The 20,466-nt window shown below is 40.4% G+C and overlaps 1 protein-coding gene across 2 annotated transcripts in view; it reads right to left on the bottom strand.

Annotated features, from left to right (window-relative positions):
- Smyd3 (SET and MYND domain containing 3) overlaps positions 1 to 20,466 on the bottom strand; it is a 407,738-nt gene that overhangs the window by 317,288 nt on the left and 69,984 nt on the right. The window contains exons 1-4 of one of the 2 annotated variants that reach the window (XM_042701272.1): positions 15,927 to 16,000; positions 13,167 to 13,230; positions 2,356 to 2,463; positions 1,061 to 1,118 (exon numbers count right to left, since the gene is read on the bottom strand). In XM_042701272.1, the coding sequence (XP_042557206.1) occupies positions 1,061 to 1,118; positions 2,356 to 2,463; positions 13,167 to 13,230; positions 15,927 to 15,991 (295 nt within the window). In that variant the 5' untranslated portion in view covers positions 15,992 to 16,000. Of the gene's footprint in view, positions 1 to 1,060; positions 1,119 to 2,355; positions 2,464 to 13,166; positions 13,231 to 15,926; positions 16,001 to 20,466 lie in introns of those variants that run through there. The other variant, XM_042701271.1, reaches the window with a different exon arrangement.

The raw sequence follows: 20,466 nt of genomic DNA on the forward strand, positions 1-20,466 counted from the left end.
TCAAGCCAGAGGACTGGCACCAAAAAAATAAGTAACTAAGCAACTCACTAGTTGGTAAGAAAAGTGCATCGAGAAGTCTCTTGTTAGGCCTCATGTTGCAGTTCCAGGTAGTAGAAAGAAGGGTGTCACCTAGCTGCCTAAAAGAGAGCTTAGCAGCCTTGCCAGGAAAATGAGTGTTGCATGGGCGTGAAAGCCATACTGGAAGCTATGCTGCGATTAGAGGAAAGGATTGTATTTGTACCAATCACAACACAGCTTCCAGTTCCACCAATCAAATTCTCACTGAGTTACCACCTTAAGTGAGAATAGCTGCAGGGTCTTCTAAAGGTCTCAAAAGTTTGTTTTGCTTGGGATGCTGCATTCTAAGTCCAATACTGTTTTCTGGAGTGGTCCTGATTAAAATGCAGTCCCCAGAGCAGGAGTGGGGTCTCCACTGCAGTGGTCCTGGCAGCTTGAATGTCCTCAAACTGATCATAAAGTATCTAGAATAGCCTCACTGCCATGAGGACAGCCCAGCCAAATGCCAGAGAAAGAACAGCTTGGACAACAGGCCTCCAGGTATAAGGAAAGCATCTATCTACTGCCATTAGAGAGTGAATGGCCTTTCCTAGAGACTTCCACTCATTCATAGAAAAAATGCACTGTGAGGTGTTTATAATAAAGAGGTAACAAAAGCTCAACATAAAATTAGCATCCTCAAAGCCTGAACTCCTGTCCCGCTGACCCAGACAGAACTGGGTCCCTCTGAACTGTTATACTACTCCACTTACGCTGGACACCTTTATGGTGGTTTAAACACTTATTTACACATTCCAAACCCAGAAATCAACAAAATACCAAACTTTTCTTAGGTTTACCTCACCTGATGAACAGAAAAACAAAGTTAAAATTAAAGCATTTTCTCAGAGGTAGTGTATTATTGAGGCACTGGATTCAATAGAAAGAGGACAGAAGGAGAGGGGGAGGGGAGCAGAAGGGAGAGAACTAGGGAAAGAAAAGTTCAGCAGCAGGACAAACAAATGAGGATTTTTTTTTTTAATGTTGATGGATGGCCACTTACTTGACTCCAGATCATAAAAAGAATAAAGTTTCTCTGATTCTGAGGGTGCTTCTTCCATCTATGAAGGAAAGAATGAAAACAATGTGTAATGTTCCCACATCATGCATTTGCATCCTTGACAGGAACCGTCTAAAGAAGACTGCTAAGTGAGCTGTTCTCCCACCCTTTTTGCTTTCTAATCACTTTCAAGATACGGTTTCCACTTTTGCCCAGGCTGGCCTGGGCCATGATCAAAGACCTCTAAACCCAGCCTCTCCTGTTCAGATGGGGTCTCACATAGTTTTTGCCCACGCTTAGAACTATGATCTTCCCAGTCTTACTCTCCTTCCAAATCTAAGTCCCCTAAATAGCTAGGATTTAGGATTATAAGTAAAAGCTACAAGTTCAAGGCTCTGTATTACATTTTGATTACATTTGAATTACTTAATCATAAATAATGTTAAAATCAAGCTTGTAACCAGTGCAAACCAAGTGCAAAATTGTTTTATAAGACATTTAGAGACTTTAACATTGTTAAAGGCATCTATAAAATTTCAAGACTGCCAAAAGAAAGTTGATAAACAAAGACAAGAACAGAACTTGTTGTTGTGTGGGGATTTTTCCTGATTATTTTTAGAACAGTCTTTTTTCCTGTCCAGGTGCACACATGAGCTATGATCTACCTACTTTAGGCTTCCCACCACACACCACTAGGTGCAGCTTCCGTTCCTTGAGAGGGAACCTCACAGACTTTCTGTCCAGGCTGACTTCAACTACCATGATCATCCCTCCTTTGCCCTCCCCAAATGGGAAGGCTATAATAAAACCGAGAAAGATATGCATGCTAAATCCTAACCCAGCAACCTGGGAGGCTGCTCGAGAGCAGAACTGCACAGAATCTGATGCTTTGGTACTCTAAAAGGGCTTAAAAGAAATCACTTTGCTGAATCAGAGGTACATTTTTTTAAGATTCTTCAACTGAATTACTAATTAATATCACACTTGAAGAGGCAACAAAAAAGCCCTATGTGTCCTGTGCCTTCCCTCACAGTAAGAAGGTAAAAAAAAAGTAACAGCTACTAACTACTAGCATTTATAGTCCAAGTATCTAATAGGAAAGAGGGGCTGTACTCTTCTTCATTTCACCAGTACCATGACTATTAGAAAAACGTTTTTATCTTAAGATAGTACATGGAATAATCCACACTTTACCTTAACATGGGTTCAATTTCAACCTTACAAATGAATAATAAATTCAAGCACAAATGCTTTGGCTAAGATAAAATGGGAGCCTCTGTCACAAGTCAGATACTCACAAGTTTGAAGACAACTCTGCCAAGAAGTCTCACGGAGTCAGGAGGATATCTGGGTTTGCAGCTTTTCAGGCATTTGCATTCCCCCTTGTGGTGTGGCCAAGCTTTTTTCTATAAGATAAGAATATAGAAGGACATCAGAGAAATAAAATGTAATCTCCATTTGTACTGGTTTCAAATGTTGAGAAACATTAACATGAATTGAATTTCAACAACCTAACTATAACTGCAACTCAGAAAAATGTTCTAGTACTAAAGGGGGAGAAGGAGATACCGTAGATGGTTGACCTTTCACATGGAATCATACACAGTGTCTTAATGTTTAGCACTGACAAGAGTAAATAGCCAGACTGTCTTGTATATTCTATTCTAAAAGGTGGAAGTTGCATTTGAAAGTCCACTCACTGTGATTTCATAAAATTTAACTCTGCTTCCCTGCAGAAAGGTTTCTCTTGCTTACACTTATTGCACAAACACGCAGCAAGCCAACGATTTCAGACCCTACAGCCACTAAGAATCTGACTCAGACTTAAGTTCAATTCAGCATTTTGCTCAGAAAAATTCTCCATCAAGTTGTTGTGCCTCCATCCTCATGCTATTTCCTAGTTTGACAGACATAGTGAAAAACTAGCATCACTCCTTCCACCAATGACACTAACAGTGGAAATTTCCTTACTGTGAGGCTTGCAATCTTCCCCTCCATTATTATTCTTTAGTCTCTTCTAAACTAGATTTAGCTAGATCCATGTAGAGTACATGAAATAAGGTTGTGGGGGAAAAAAAAAATGTAGAACTTTAAAGTAGGAGGAAAGTCTTACAGAACTTACTTAACATTCTAGAACATGCAGGACATGTGCCTAGGGAAATAACAGAATTTCACTTGACTTCCACAGTAATCAAAATGATAGACATGATCTTCATATTAATGATAGACATGATCTTCATATTAATGACGAGGAAAGTTAAGGATCAAGGCCTAGGATCTAAATATCAAAGTACCAAAAAATGAAAAGGGAAAGTAAAATCCCTTAGTATGCTAATCATGAGTGTTAAATAACTACCAGGCTAGTACAAAGCATGCATAAGTTGCCTTACAGCCAACGCAAAAAAAAAAAAATTGGGGCTGGGAAGGTGGCTCAGTGGTAGAGCACTTGCCTTGCATGCATAAAGCCCTGGGTTCGATTCCTCAGCACCACATAAGCAGAAAAGGCTGGAAGTGGTACTGTGGTTCAAGTGGTAGAGCACTCGCCTTGAACTGAAGAGCTGAGGGACAGCGCCCAGGCACAGAGTTCAGGCACCACAACGGATTTTTTTTTTTTTAATGTACATAATCTCTTTTGACAGAAAATTAAAATGCATGGTTTTACCAATAATTAAATCAGAGGAGGAATTTATCCCAAGGATGCTAGTCAACACTCTGCAGTCTTTAATAATACTTAAAATAAATTACAACTACAATGCCTTTCACATAGCTACATCCATTATCAATACCTGTAATATGCCAGGCACCAGTGGTTCACGCCTGTAATCCTAGCTAAACAGGAGGCTTGAGAATTGTGGTTTGAGGCCAGCTTTGGCAGGAAAGTCCAGGAAACTCTTATCTCTAATGAACCTTTAAAAAAGCCAGAAGTAGAGCTCTGTCTAAAGTGGTAAAGCATCAATCTTGAACACAAAAGCTCAAGGACAGCATCCAGGCCCCGAGTTCAAACCCCCAGCCAGGATGGGAGTGCGCACACACAGGTGCGCATGCACACACACAATGATAGAAAGATCCACTGTTAAGTAAGTTTGAAAAACACAAACTTGCGTAGACCCTGCCTGTTAAAATATATTCAACTTACAAAAGGTTCAAAAACTGTGCATTAAAAAAATCTGTACATATTTTCCATATACTTTCCCATGCCTGCCACTGCCAGCCTTAGGAATGTTCATGTATGTACTCTGTTACCTAGTTTTTGAGTGAAAATATTCTAAGTAGACAAATGCATGATCTTTTATACTAATAAAAAAACTCAAAGTGTTGGTGGTTTTTACCAACCTTCTATGGTTTAATTAAGACTGATCATAACTTTGCTGGGCAAGTTTCCCTTCGGTGATAAAAGTGGATTAACCTGGAAGACACCCTTCATGAGCACGCTGTGGCAGGATTGAACAGGGGTCAGCAGGCCTGGAATGGTGCCTTTGACACTTGTACTATTCCCAGAGCAACTGTCTAGCTGAACAGGATTGCACTCAGTCAAGTAGGACAGGGCCTGTTAGGAAAAAGGATTTTTAACTGTAGGTTTTAATCAATGTCTGTCTCACAAGAGACCAGACATAACTCTTTTCCTGCTCAACCTCTAAATTCAAGCAGCTCAGTTTTCTGGTAGCTTACTGGGGTAAAACATCTACAAATGTATCCCAGATAATGAACCATCAGGTAGATGACATTGTTAAACATACAAATTTTGGCGAAATCCTGTCAAAAGTGACTTTAGGGCTTTAAAATAATTAATACTCAGCTCTTATTTCTCAGTAATAGAAAGTAGACAAAATGTTCCTGAAAGCTATTCCAGAATCACTGCATAAAAACATCAGGCAATACACTTATCTTCCCATTAGCTTGAGAGAAAAAAAGAAAGAAAGAAAAAAAAGTTCATTCTTTTCATTTAAAAGCCAAATCAGACCATTTAGGTATAAATACAGAAAGTGAGCACACCACTGGAAAGTGGTCTTTTTTTATAATTCTGAGTTTCAGCCTATTCCATTTCTTAACATGGCATTAAAAACCAGGCATTTATAACATTAATTGTTATAGAGCTATTGCTCAGCTGCTTACCACTGCTTACACATCTAAACATATCACAGAAAAGACTAAGAAATCCTTTAAGCAAACCCATTTAACTAAAGCAAAAGGTGGCAATGAAAACATTAGGTACTATCTTCATTCTACCAACTGTACCTCAGTGGTACATTGGTCTTGTAAACCTGCCAGTTTCTCAAAAGATATATTCTTGATTTGTTTCCTGTGTTTTTTTTCTTTACTAACAGTAGAGAATACAAATAAGATTTTGTTCACAAAACTGGCTGTGATGTTTTCTCAGCTGAAATTCACAACAATGCACAAAAAGCACAAACTGGCATGGGAGACAAAGGATATTAAATTTTTTCATTACAAAGCAAAAGATACCAGCAAGAGGGGGATGGGGACTACCAGTGGTCATGGAGGAGGGGATGAACCAATCACAACAGCCACATGGATGAGACACATGGATGAGATCATCACAATGAAGCTCATTATTTTTATAATACAAGAATCTCAAAAAAATACAAAAAGTATGCAGTGACACTACTGGAAACTTTTAAAAAGTGTAAAATTTTATAGCTAAACCGAAGCAAAAAATAATAGGAGATAAAAGAGTTTAAGAGAGGATAAAGGAACTGAAAATATCTGCTACAATTCCATATGTCAGGACATGCATGATTTGAAAAACAACCTCAGAACTGACAATTTCCAGAACTCTCATTTAGAACTTTAACCACTCCCAGTTCCTGGCTGGGGGGTGGGGGGTGCCAATACTGAGGGTCGTCTGGGAAACGTCTGTGGGTATTATGTCTGTCACTTGCTTGCACAGGGCTGGATACCTGGTGAGCAGGACGGAGGGGCCAGGCCTCCTGGGCGTAGCTGTTCCACACGATAAAAACTGGTTCCAAATCCACCACAAGCTTGAAGTGTCTACCACACATTCCATGAAGGTAGAAACCTTTTTGTGGTTATTTGAGCCTAGAACCCAGCTTTCTTTTACTTGCTTCTACATACAGCACTATTTTTTTTTTTTTTGTAAATCATGGGAATATAGCATTTTAAGAACTTTACCTGACATTCATCAATGTTTCCTGAAGTCACAGCACTGAAGGTAATACCTCCTGTCATATTTGAGGAACAAGTGGGCATTTGTGCAACCTTCTCACAGTGACCATGTACATCTGAGCAAGAATATAATGTGTTTATAGGTGGTCAAGCCTGAACATTTACATAGAACAATATGTACCATTTTAGACAATTTAGTAGCAAATAAATAATGATTTTCTTTTATGTTTTAAAATTTTCAATGTTGAATACAGGTTGTCAGATACATGAAGAGCTGAAAAGCTAAGATCTAGGAAAAGAAAAGTGGAAAGCTAACCAGGATGTCTAGCAGGTATAACTGACAGGTACTGATTTGCATAAAACCTCCTGAGAGCATGCTAGAGAGTCATGTAGAGTGTAAAACACCTACTGCATGCTTCTCTCATGAACAGCAAGAGCACCCTGACACAACCTTAGCCGAATTAGACAGAACCAAACATAAAGGAGTGAGGCAGAGGGATGGCCACAGGGCATCAAGTCATCAGAAAAATGAAACATTCCCATATTTTCTTAGGAAAAGGAAATTTCAGTCTTCTGGTTAGCCAAGGATCCACATAATACTAAGCAATAATAATAGTGATATTGGTGATCTGCAGAAGTCAATCATCATCCAGTGCAGGGCAGCAGTTTACAGCCCACAAGTCAAATCCACCTGCCCAACTTATTATGACGTTGTACTGAAACACAGCCACACTTGTTAGCTACATTTATTCATTTCATACCACAAAAGGGCTGGATAAAAGAAGCCATATGGCCCACAGAAAAAGTGTGCCATATGATCTATGGATTAACTTAATTTATCCAGAGAACAAAGTAAATCATTCCCTTTGATGGAATTCCAATCCTGTTTGAAGGAAACCTCTAATCAAAACATTAACACCAGAAAGGGCATCTTCATTCCATTTCCCCAACACAGGTAATTGTTAAGTTTCAAACTCCCAAAGTCAACTGGAAGATTCATCAGTGATGAGGGTGGCTTCATCTCATTAGAAAGCCCAAACTATGGTGAGACCGCGGCCTGCAGAAACAAGGCAGATGAAGTCACCAAGGGCTGCTGCCACCGGGCCACTCCTGAGCTAACTTGCCAGGCCACACTCAAGCAAGGACGGAGAATAAAATCTATGTGGCAGGCAGAGCACAGGACAAAAGTATGAGCTAACCAAATACCTGCATACCAACGTGTCTCAAAAAACACCCTCCTACTATTGGCATGATTCAGAGGAAGCAATGTTGAAATAGGAAATCTAATCTGGGCTGCACTTAGGGCTTTGTGTCCGCTAAAGAAAGAAATATGAAAAACATACTTTTTAAGCCCTGTTATGAGTGGTATTTTCTTTTTCTGAGACCTGAACTCAGGGCCTTGTGCCCTTGCTCAGCTTTCCGGCTCATGTCTCATTCTCTACCATATGAGCCACACCTTCAGTCTGGTTTTTGTTGTTGCTGGTTAATTGGAGATATAATTTCAAACATTTTTCTGCCTGGGATGGCTTTGAATCACAATCTCCACAGGTCTGTCTCCTGAATAGCTAAGATTACAAATGTGAGCCACTGGCCCCTGGCTTTGTATTTTCTTAAACAACATATAAAGGTAAGATTTACATTACAGTAAAATACAGTTTGATGATACAGTTTGACGTTATCTGACCTATACTCTTATGTGTTTGTGTATATCTAGCCACCTTCCAACATCAAAATGAAGATTGAAATTAAGTCATTACTTTCTCTCAAAGTCCCTTTGGGCCCTTGTATGTCCATACACACCATCTAGACAACCTGCGATAAAAACTTAGATCTGCAAGAATAAAGGAAGAGCATCAAAGAAAGAATAAGATAAAAATAAAAGCTTTGTTTTTCTTATCCTGGTTGATAAGACACATCAGAGTCTGTTCAAAATGGTGGTGGCAGCCCTGAGTGGCTAGGGGCACCAGTGTTCCGGAGGGTGGCAATGACAGGAGGTGGGAAGAGGAGGAATTAGAATTCCCTCTGATTGTAAGGCACGCCCAGAATCTGTCACCCAGTGAGCATTATTCGGAAGTAGATTTGGAAGAATTGTAAATATGTATTACAAACTCAAACATCACCCAAAAACTGGTATGTTAAGGAAAAAATAGAATCATTTAAAATAAAATGCTTAATTAAAAACCACCAAAAAATAAAACAACAGAAAAACAGAAGAAGTCACATAAAGGAACAAAGGAAAGGAAATTGAAGTCAGGTATAGATGGCTCACTCCTGTAGTCCTAGCTATGCAGGAGGCTGATCTGAGGATTGAGAGGGGAAGCCAGCCTGGACAGGAAAGTCTGTGAAACTCTTATCTCCAATTAACTACTCAGAAAAGGCCAGAAGTAGGTGTGGCTCAAGTGGTAGAGCACTAGTCTTTAGCAAAAACCTCAGGGGCAGTGTCCAGGCCCAGAGTTCAAGCCCCAGGACCAGGAAAAAACAAAAAACAGAAATGGCAAATACATTCAATATTACTACAACTAAGTTGACTTTGACTATAGACTGTCTATATGCGTTACTTAAAACATTGTTGGTGAGAATAAAGAAATAAAACCCAGTGCAATCCTGTCAACTCTGAGGTTTACATGGAGCTATACCTGAAACAAACAAAAGACTTGACTTTCTTCATTGTCATCATTTTTAATATAGTATTCAAAAACACTTATGAAGACTCTCTGCTAAATGCTTACTAATGTCAGATTCATTTACACCAACAAAAATGAACCAAATCATTCTATATAAATAAGCATAAAATGTAAACCCAAAATGTGACTCACACGTTTAAAGAGGTTTATAATTACCACTAAATTAGAGCCACTCTTTGCTTCTCAAAACTGCAACTTGACACAGAACCTGGTTACATACTCTGGTCAGACAGTAATTCAACGAGAAATGTATACATTATGACTTGAATTAAATCTAGAATAGTGAAATAATGCACGTTGAGTTCACTTGAGGTTGGTTTGCTTGCCACCAATTTTATTTTGAGTGAGGTTTTTCATAATAAAACTTGGCCTGGTCCTCTTCAATTTTATAATCATCTGGAATGTTCTGTTTAATAAGACTGTTTCCCCTGTTATAAAGTTATATGACAGATTCATCGCAGTAAGTTATGGACAGAAATACAAGGCCACTGATGACAAAAATACTTTATTAGGACCAGAAGCAGTCCTATAAATTGTAACAGAAAGGGAAGGGTGATTAACAGCTGAGTAAGAATTCTCCACTCAAGCCAGGTACCAATAGCTTACACCTATAATCCTAGCTATTCAGAAGGCTGAGATCTGGTTTCCAGCCCCAGGAGGAAAGTCCATAAGAGTATTATCTGTAATTAACTACTAAAAAAAGAAAAAAGGCTGGGAATGTGGCTTAGTGGTAGAATGCTTGCCTGCATGCATGAAGCCCTGGGTTCAATTCCTCAATACCACATACACAGAAAAGCTAGAATTGGCTGTGGCTCAAGTGGTAGAGCGCTAACCTTGAGCTCAGAGAGACTTAGGGACAGAGCCCAGACCCTGAAGTCAAGCCCCAGGACCAGCAAAAAAAAAAAAAAAAAAGCTAGAAGTGGAGCTATGGCTCTAGTGTTTTAGAGCACCAACTACAATAAAAGCTCATCAAAAGCACTCAGGCCCAGGACTGGTACCACAGAAATTGTCTACTCATAAGACACATAGAAATCACCTCTAGAAAACTCAGGTGAGGAAAGGGGCAGAGAAACATTTTATTCTGTATGACTCTATTGTTTTACTTTTCATAATAAATAATGAGCCACTGATAGTAATGATACCGTCTATGAACACAAGGGAAATAGTACACCCTAAAATGCCCCCATCCTCTCTCAGCAATGCAGTAATGCCACAACCCCACAGAGCAAAGGCTATGCTAGTGAACCAAAGTCCTGCCCTTGTGTATATACTACAAATTCACAGGCTCTCCATCCGTTGCCATCCCCCATGCTTTTGCCTTCTGTTCATTACTGTTCATAGTCCAGTGTGTCAGCTTCGCTTTGTGCCGCTTTATAAGTATCCACAATGATTACTATTTTAATGCAATATCTTAAGACCAAGATAAACAGGACAGTTTAAATGCATATGTTATGGCCAACCTTTGACTCCCACCTCTAACTCCACCCCCACACTCTTCTACACTTACACACATACACACACACACACACACACACACACACACACACACACACACACACACAGCCTCTGGCCACTGTCACATATTTCATCTTACCAGCTGTTTTCCTATTACCTTCCACAGTCTATCCGACAATGGCATTATTATTGATGCTACAATAAACAGCTAATGTATGTAGTAAAAACATATCACTACAATGAATCAAAATGACATGCCCACTCATCAAACACCCTCCACTCATCCTAACACTTTCTACTAATGATGTTTTCTACAACACAAGAAAAAAAACCGTTAAAGTATTCCTAAAACCAAAGAAAAATAAAAGCAAATGTTGAGTCCATTGAAATTAGAAAGTAGGTTCAACCAAAAGGCATGTGTCTTATAACATGATAATCCATCAGTTCTATGCATACCCTACTTGATCTGATATTCTAAAGAACATGCAGCACAGTGTCACACAAAGGAGCCAAAGTCTCACTATGAAACAACCCTTCTGAAATTTATCTTGTAGACAAAGAATGAGTTTACTTCTTTAGTTTGATTTTTGCTTTTTGTTATCATTGTTGCTAGTAACAACATAAATTTGGGATCTTAGTTTGACAGAATGTGTTTACAAAATAAGATAAAAGTAACTCAATTATTCTTAACATTTCCTTTGTTATTTCTGAGAAGTATTGAATTTTTTCCTTTCTCTTCAAAAATACGTTGTGTTCTTTGGGGTCAGGGTACAGCCCCAAATGGAGTTGTGGGGTAACAGTGGAGGAGAACTTGTCAAGCATGCACGTGGCCCCCGTTTTTCCAGAGTCACAATAAATACCTGGACAGCCAAGAAACAAACAAAAAAGATCATGGAAAACTAGACCTAATCATAGCATTATAAAAAGAATAAATTTTATGTTTAGAACATAAGCTAAAAATGTAGAGTTGGACTACCAGTTTCTTTCCCAAATTCAATGCCTGGCAAGTACAGGAAAATTGTAAGATGCTTGCCTCTCATTCTGTTTTCCTGATTGGGATAACAAACATAGTAATGGTACCTAATTCTCACCAATTCTCATAAAATTAAACGGAATGGATAGTATATGGTATGTCTAGTCAATGTTAGCTTATATTATCAGCGTAAATTCAGAAACTCAGGCACAAATCAGTTTGTGATTTCTGAGGTATTTTAACTCCAAAGCAGCAGAATCAGCTCTAGAACTTGGAACTGCTCCTAGATTTATACATTTGACCTTTTTTCATTATTATTAAGCTCATTTGATTTGCATTCTAAAGATTTTACTTTCAAAGGAAAAGGGAAGATGGTAGAAAAAAAAAATCCCTTGGATAAGCCTGGCCTAGATTTTAAAAAGGCTGTATCCTGTCCCAACTCTGTGGGCTGGTGTTCAATGCATACATGCAAAACAAAAATACATACACACTACTCAGGAGGCTGAGATCTGAGGATCGTGGTTCAAAGCCAGCCCGGGCAGGAGAGACCGTGAGACTCCTATCTCCAATAAACCACCAGAAAACCAGAAGTGGCGCTGTAGCTCAAGCGGTAGAGCGCTCGCCTTGAGCTGAAGAGCTGAGGGACAGTGCCCAGGCCCAGAGTTCAAGCCCCACGACCGACAAAAAAAAAAAAAAAAAAATACATACACACACCAAAGTAAGAAAGAAGAGGCCACAAGTAACACACTCAAAACTTCCGCTTAGACTAATACAATATGATGCATTAGAACATAATTACATTTCTTATTAAATGATTAATCTTAGGGTTTGAAGAAAAGGTCATGCTAATGTTAATAATACATCTTTTAAACAACTTCAAAGATATTAACAATAGTATTCGTTATAAATTAATCTCTTGGAAAGCAATTTGGCATCATCTTTAAAAATTCAAAATACATAAATCCTTTCTTTTCAAAAACAAAACTAGGCCGGGCGCTGGTGGCTCACGCCTGTAATCCTAGCTACTCAGGAGGCTGAGATCTGAGGATCACGGTTCATAGCCAGCCTGGGCAGGAAACTCCATGAGACTCTCATCTCCAATAAACCACTAGAAAACCAAAAGTGACCCTGTGGCCCAAGTGGTAGAGCACTCGCCTTGAGCTGAAGAGTGCAGGGACAGCGCCCAGGCCCAGAGTTCAAGCCCCACAACCGACAAAAAAAAAAAAAAAAAAAACTAGGAGTTAACCTAGAATTAATTGGCAGAAGTATGAAAACATGCCAAAAAGAGATGCCGGGAACATTGTCAGCAACACTGAATATTAGAAAAAACATAAGCACTCATTGGTGGGGAAATGATGATATATAATGGTATATAGGAGATACAAAATGTTCCTCCAAATCAATCAATAAATCAAAAACAAATCAAAGTGTACAAAAATTTGTCTCGTTTATTCTATATCTTGTATATCTATGGTGTAAACATAGGATATCAAAATAAAAGTAAAGAAAGAAACCGGCCTTTCTCTCCCACCCTCCTTTTCCTGGCTCTCTTGAGATAAGCAGCTTTCCTTCTACCATTCACATCTACCATAGTGTAATTCACCTACATAAGCACATGTGCACACACACACACACACACACACACACACACACACACATATACAATTGTTCCCACATACTAGTTAAGCATCATTAATCCAAAATCTCAATGAGAAAAATCTTTGCCAATATTTGTAAAAGACTCTAAATTTAAGTAAAAGAAATAAACTAATTTCCTTTTTTATTAGAAAAGAAAGTGACAAACAGACCTACATTCATAGACAGAGCCCTTGCAGGTAGTTGGTGGTCTTACCTGACACTTGGCACTACAATATTTAGCAACTCGACATTGAGAACATCTCATCAGCTTCTCCTTCCTGTTTAAAAAAAAAAAACAATAAGAAAGTCCACATTAGGAAATGAGTAAAAACCTCACATAACTGGCTTAAATTATTATGTAGCTTAGTTGTTAATATACACCTGGGAACTGATTTTTAAATTGCCTTAAATTCAATTACTACTTTATAGAGAAGTGGAGCTGAGATGTTTCCAAGTTGTATCCTCCAAGTCACATGAGTAACAAAAACCAGAAACTTACAAAAATGAATTACAAAATTAAGAATTTAGTTTTTCAGCTTTTCTATACAAGACTATGGACAGTTTCAAGGTAGCCAAGAACACTAAATGTTGAAGTACAGCATTAGCAATGGCTGAGCAGAACAGCTCCTTTATAAGCACTCACTGCTAGGCTGGAGCAGTACAGTTTATTTTCCATCTAAAATACAAATTAAACTTGAAATAGCCCTATGAGGGTTGCCATGTACACTGTAGATATACCTCTCAGGACATTTTCAAGAGATATGAAGTTGATGCTATGGTGCAAATGCCGACCACAAACCGAATGTGGCTGTGTAAGGATAAGATGTGGCCTTATGCAAGATTAAGAACAGAGTTCTACAAAAAGTCGAGTTCAAACACATAAGATACTTCCTTCACCACTGGGGAAACAGAAGGGAAGAAAAATGGGGGGGGGGGGGGGAGTTAACATTCCAAGTAAAGTATGCCTCCTATCCCCACTGTAAACCATAGCTCTCAAATTCCAACACCAGACCATTAACCACACCAACCAATCTGGCCCAAGTTTGGCTTATCACACTACATCACACTCCATGGCCACTTATAAATAATGCTGTATAAAGATTCAGCCTTTGTTTAGAAGACATACTTCGGGCAACAGATATATTACACGGGAAGAGAAGAGTATGTCAGGCAAAGATCAACTAGAAAAAAAATCTGTCACCATATCAATACCTGAAAAGGTCAAAGGAATTACTAGAGATGAAGGTGGTCAGAATGAAAGTCTGGAAGACTCCAGTAACCAGCTACCATGTACTAATAATACATGTTCTCAGCCTCAACATAAAGTACATGTAATGGATCCAGAAGGAAAAAGCGAACAATAGATAATAAGCTAATGCATGTAAGGTCTAAAAAATAGCCTTAAATATAGTACTATACACACATTGTCTATTCCAATAAAAAGATCATACAAGCTCTCTTCCAGGAACTCATAGATCAAGCACATAAAAAACAAGTAGTTCTACAAATTCCCTGCACTTTTTACATGAATGTGTGTTCACACATCCTTCTCAAATTCCTTTTGGTTCTTTTAAAAAGTATTCATCCAAGCTATGCATAGGTGGCTCATACCTATGATCCTAGCTACTCAGGAGACTGACACTTGGAACACTGGGGCAGAAAACCAGCTCAGGCAGAGAAGTCATCAAAATTGTATGTTCAATCAACCAGCAAAATCCTGGGTTGGAGTAGTGGGAGGATATCAGCTGAAAAAGCAAGCCACGCAAGAGTATAAGGCACTGAGTTCAATTACCACACCAGAAAAAAAAAAGTGTGCATACTTACCAGGACACAAAGGAACTCTCAAAAACCTCAGAGAACCAGTAACACATTAGGACAAGCCAAGTATAGTGATACATGCCTGCAGTCCTAGCACTGACTGGGTGGAGACAGGAAGATTTAAACTCTCAGGCCATTCTAGACTATACAAACACCCAGAAAGAAAAAAGGAGGGAGGGAGGAAAGGAGAGGATGAGGAAGGGAAGGGGAAAGGGAAAGGAGAGAAAGGGGAAGGAGAATGTTTAGGACTAAATAAGCAAAGTATCCAAGCTTGAAAAGACACAGGGAAAAATAATACAGAAACATTTATGGCTTTACATATTTATACACCTGTAAAGCCAACAAATAAATCAGAACACATAAATTAGTAACTTAATTTTTTAAATAGAGAACCAAGAAAAGCATAAAGTAAAACACTAAAACCATAAAGCAAATATTTTTTAAACAAAATAAAATACGAAGATACAACAGCGAGGACTGGCAATCCCAGAAAGGAACACAGTACCAATGATTTGCAAATGTGTAAGAAGAATAAACGTAAATAGAGCTCAAGATTTAGCAGAGGTTTAAAAACACATGAGAGAAATCTGGGGAAATGACAGTAGTGATAGTTTTTTTAGTTTCCTTGACTGTTTCCCAAAACAAGACAGCACAAGGACAGCAGAATTCAAGCGCCACACCCACACTGGCCACCACAAGGGCATAAACCCACAAGAGTACTCGAGTAGGCAGAACAAGTCACTAATGGCTCTGAGATCTGAATCAGGATGGATACTGGAAGAAGCAACAGGGCTTCCAAAAGACAGTAAACAAACAAAATCCCAAAGTGCCCAAAGATGGCCACAGTAGATACTTGTAGCCAGTTAGAGAATGGCCGCCTGCACTGGGGAGAGGCGCGCGGGCTCCCTGGAGGATGCCTCCTGAGGAAGAGGTCACTGGGGCTCCCCGACGGCAGACTTTCCTTCACTCCCTTTCCCCTGTCTAACTTACTCAGAGGCTAATCCTGGGGCCTAGGGCCCCAGCTATGCAAGGTAGGCTGTCCTCTCAGAAGTGAGCAAGATCAACACACCTAAGACCACCAGCAAGGAACCATGACAAGTGCCTAGCCTGCGTGTCCCAGACCCTCCCATGGCTGCCAACCAGAGGCGGAACGTACCTCAGCACAAAATGGGGGCTAAATAAACAAGATGATCTCAAGCCCTTGAATAATTCAGTTGCCATTTGCCACACAACCATTTCCTGACACGAGTTATTTAGAGGATGGGGGTAGTATTGAAAGTGAAATGAATGTTTAATTCTCACTTTAAAAAAAAAGGTAACCAAACTGTGCTTGATTAGACCACACACTGGGCCTCTGAAGAGTCCTTCTACCCTGGAGAGGGTCCCCAGAGACACTTGGGCAGGCTGAGAAAGGAAAGGAGACAGAGCACAGCTCCAGACATTTTACAGAAACATTCTGCTTTTGTCTTAAAAAAAAAAAAAAAGCCGGCACGGATGGCTCATGCCTGTAATCCTAGCTACTCAGGAAGCTGAGATCTGAGGATCACGGTTCAAAGCCAGCCCAAGAAGTACAGTCTATGAGGCTCATCTCCAATAAACCACCAGAAAACCAGAAGTGGCACTATGGCTCAAGTGGTAGAGCACTAGCCTTGAGCTGAAGAGCTGAGGGACAGCGCCCAGGACCAGAGTCCAAGCCCCAGGGACCAACAAAACAAAAAACAAAAACAAGCCTGTCATTTTCAAATGAAAACCAAAGCCACATTTCTGGAAAACAGAAATGAGCAAGACAAATGTCAAATGAAAAATAAGAATGATCTGCAGACTTCTAGAAAAAGGACCTCTTGTTTTTGACAGTTCCAGTTGCAAAACAAGCAGCACAGAAGGGGAGCTAGCGAAAGGCACATTTTACCTCATGTGGAGATGCTCCTCACACACTTGCTAGGCTTGGGAAGGGAATCCCACCACACGGACAAGAACTGGATCTTTCAGATCCACTTGGCTCTGGCTGGTCTTTTGCAACAAATGTAACTCAATTTGAAGAATAAGAGCAATTTCAGAGGATGGAGAAGTCGTGTCTATACAACATCTACAGATTGCAAGAATATCATTTGCAAGAGGGCTGCCTAAAGAGGCACCTAGAACTGGAACTTCTCAATGAAAGATAGAATAGCCAGAAAATGGGAGTTTGACCGTTTTTCCCCTCCATCAAAGACTAAAATAATAGTAGTATTCTACCACCAGATGAGAAAAGATACTAAAATTATTTTAGCAAAATAAATGAAAACTTAACTCACTCTCTAAAAAAACACATGCCCTGCAAAACTGACTGCTTCAGAAGAGGGTCAGTTCCTAAGCACTCAGAGACACAGCAGTTCATAACACTCAGTAAGTCCTCTCCCAAGTACAGGCAGAGCTCCTGAGCCTCAGAAAGGAAATAAAAACAAAGCAAAACTAACTGTTCTTCCAGTGTACAAATTAAGAAGCTAGACATGGGTACAGCAAACTCACTATCTCTTAAATAAAATTCATGGGCCCATCAAGTCTCAAATATGAGGTATAGTTAGGGAGACCATGTTTTGAAGGGAAAGAGTACCCCACTAAAACACTATGGCCAGGAAGCAAATAGGGGGAAAGACAGATCAAAAGACAAAGAAATCCTAGTCACTACCACGCTTCCCCATCCCAGGTACCTGCAGACTCCACCTTGTCTTTCCTGTGAAGAACACGCCACAGGCAAACATCACGGAAGTGTGCTCAGTATGCAGGGCTCTCAGTGGTTGTCCCGGTCCCGCAGCTCCTCCAGGAGACTCTGACCCAGGCAGACACTGGCCCCACAGAGAAGCCTGGAGCCTTGCACTCCTGAAGCTTTCTCAACCCAGGGAATCATGGCCCTCCAAGACCAGAAAGGGCTGCAGAGGCCAGCGTGTGGCTCTTTGTACATGAAAAAGCACCCCCAAAAAACAAGATTTAGTTTACAGGTGGTAGACCTTCCCTTTGGGAAGAAAGCTGAGAGAGACTAGAGGCCCTTCGGTAAGAAGGAAGAGGTGATGATGCAGGGGCTGATTTAGGGCTGCTCGCCCTCAAGCCAGCTGTAAGGAGCACTGAGTGGCCTTCCTGTGAGGCCGTTCTTCCCACAACCCTAAGAGGCTCTTTGGCAAACAATGCACAGGCCAGCTCTTGAAAACAAAGCCAAGGAGAAAAGCCTATCTTTGCCGATGGACAAAGCCAAAATTACTAAAAGAATATTGGTAAATGTGTATGTCCTATAACTCCACCCAACTCCACTCAACCCGAGTAACTGAGTTGGAGCTGCGGGCCTGTGCTGACTAGGAGGAGCTCTGCCACTTGAGCCACACCTCCAATCGTTTGGCTTCAGTAATTTTTCAAGTAGAGCCTCATGATTTTGTCCAAGCCAGCCTAGACCATGATCCTCCTACATATCTGAGGTCTTACTAACTTCTTGCCTAGCTAGCCCTCCCAATACCCACGTCCTACGTAGCAGGGGTACAGTCCTGAGCCCCCACATGAGGCTTGCTTTTTTCCCCCAAAAGCAGAGACCGCAGATACAATACATCATTACAAAATTTTCTGTTTGTAAATATCTTTGAAATTTAAGCATTCTGACTCATTAGAAACGTTAATGCCATGTAGAAAATATGCATGGAAATGAAATTCCACACTACAAAGATTATCTCAATTAAAATCATGTTATTTTACCACAGTGGCATAATTACTATAACTCACCAAGTAGAATATGCTGGAAAATACTAAACTTCTCTTTGGCATAAATATTCAAAACAATAAAGAAAAAGGATCTTCCATTTTTGATGCCAAATAGTAATTAAATTGGTTTGGTCCCAAAGGGCTTTTTCAAAATTAAAGCTACTCACTTCCATCATTCATCTAGCTACCAAAGCAACAGATAGAGAGGAAATAATCTAAATTTGTAACACAGGAAAACTGGATTGGTTTAGACTCAGATTTCTAAGTACCTTATCACTTTATTTCACATTTCTAACATTTTAAAGTAAAAAATAAGAAAAGTTAACCGTTAAGAGGTCCAGGAAATCAATCTGTGATTCATTGGCTGCCAACCTCCTGGGAAAAACACAAGCAATTCAATCCATATTAGCACTGAGGGACGAGAAGGGCAATGCCTTTGGACCAAGTCAGTCAGCAGAGGCAGACCGTCCCTCCCCACCTCCTCCATGTCCTGCGCTAGCGCAACAGTCCTCATGGAGACATATCCCACCCGCTAATCGGCAACTGTCCGGTGACTGCCATCACGGAGCCACAAAGTCCTGGGGGACAAGAACGGAGAGGGCATGCAGTCACTGCTTGTGGCAATCGACATCTAGGAGGTCAGGGAATCGCACGCCACACGTGCAGGATGAGCCCACAACACACAGGTCCTACAGGACCTAAGTTCAGATAAAGGCATAGATGGAGAATACAGGGAGGCAGAGGAGATGGGAGAGCTATGTAGGCAAAGGTAAGGAGACCCCTTGGTTGCTGTTGGAGTACACCGTCTGCAGTGCAGGCCTACCACCTTGTAACCTTAGTCAGCCTCGGTGCCCTCCTCTGCCATGGAAAGTGGTCACTCCTCCATGGGCTGTGTGCAGCGAGTGACACGGGAGCGTGCCAAGCACAACGCTGACTCAAACGGAAGCTGCTGTGTGTGTCTTCAACATAATTTCACCTACTTCTACAACAGCTTGGGGGGGGGGGGGGGGGGGAGTTTCCCGCATGGCTGTTAACACAGCAGTACGGACAAGATCAGCCTGAGAGCCGCCCTTCATGCGCTTGTCAACCATAGATACCCACGGCGCTTACTCTAATTTCAAATTGTGACTAGCATCCAGAGCTTTGCTATTTTATATACGTATACTGAAGTTTCTAATCCTAATATTTTTAATTCAATCAGAATGATTGACTTCAAATTAGTTGTAAATATGGTTTTGAAGGTTTCATTTGTGGAAATTAAAATTAAGGGAGACTGCTAAATCTTTAATAATACTGAAAGGCAATTTTGTATGACATTCTATTTGTTTTATGCAGGGGAATGAGCTTAGAGGCAAATGAGTGTTTTTAGAATGCAGAGATTCCAAGCATCCTCAGCCTATTAACAGCACTTGGTGCTAGCTACACAGCTGCAGAGGTAGCAGGCCACTTTCACTGCTTGGAATTTAAAACTGGTGAGCTGGCTATTAAGTAAAGTTCATTTGGCTCAGGCTGAGGACATAAGAGGCACACTAAAGAAAGCTATAACAAGCCGGGCACCAGTGGCTCACACCTGTAATCCTAGCTACTCAGGAGGCTGAGATCTGAGGATCACGGTTCAAAGCCAGCCCGGGCAGGAAAGTTCATGAGACTCTTATCTCCAATAAACCGCAAGAAAACCAGAAGTGGTGCTGTGGCTCAAGTGGTAGAGCACTCGCCTTGAGCTGAAGAGCACAAGGACAGCGCCCAAGCCCAGAGTTCAAGCCCCACGACAAAAAAGAGAAAGAAAGAAAGAAAGAAAATTCTAACAAAAGGGAACTGCAAACAAGGAAATTCTTCTCCAATGACCACAGGTGCTTGTAAGTAGGACATCTATTCAGCCAAACTCTGATCATCTGAGCATCTTCATTTTCCCTAAACCTTGAAATTTAAAATAGTAAAAACAGGAAGAAGAAAAATTCAGACACAACATCACA

This window comes from Dipodomys spectabilis, unplaced genomic scaffold (assembly GCF_019054845.1).
Source record: "Dipodomys spectabilis isolate Male_0828 unplaced genomic scaffold, ASM1905484v1 ptg000288l, whole genome shotgun sequence".
In the NCBI taxonomy this organism is placed as follows: domain Eukaryota; kingdom Metazoa; phylum Chordata; class Mammalia; order Rodentia; family Heteromyidae; genus Dipodomys; species Dipodomys spectabilis.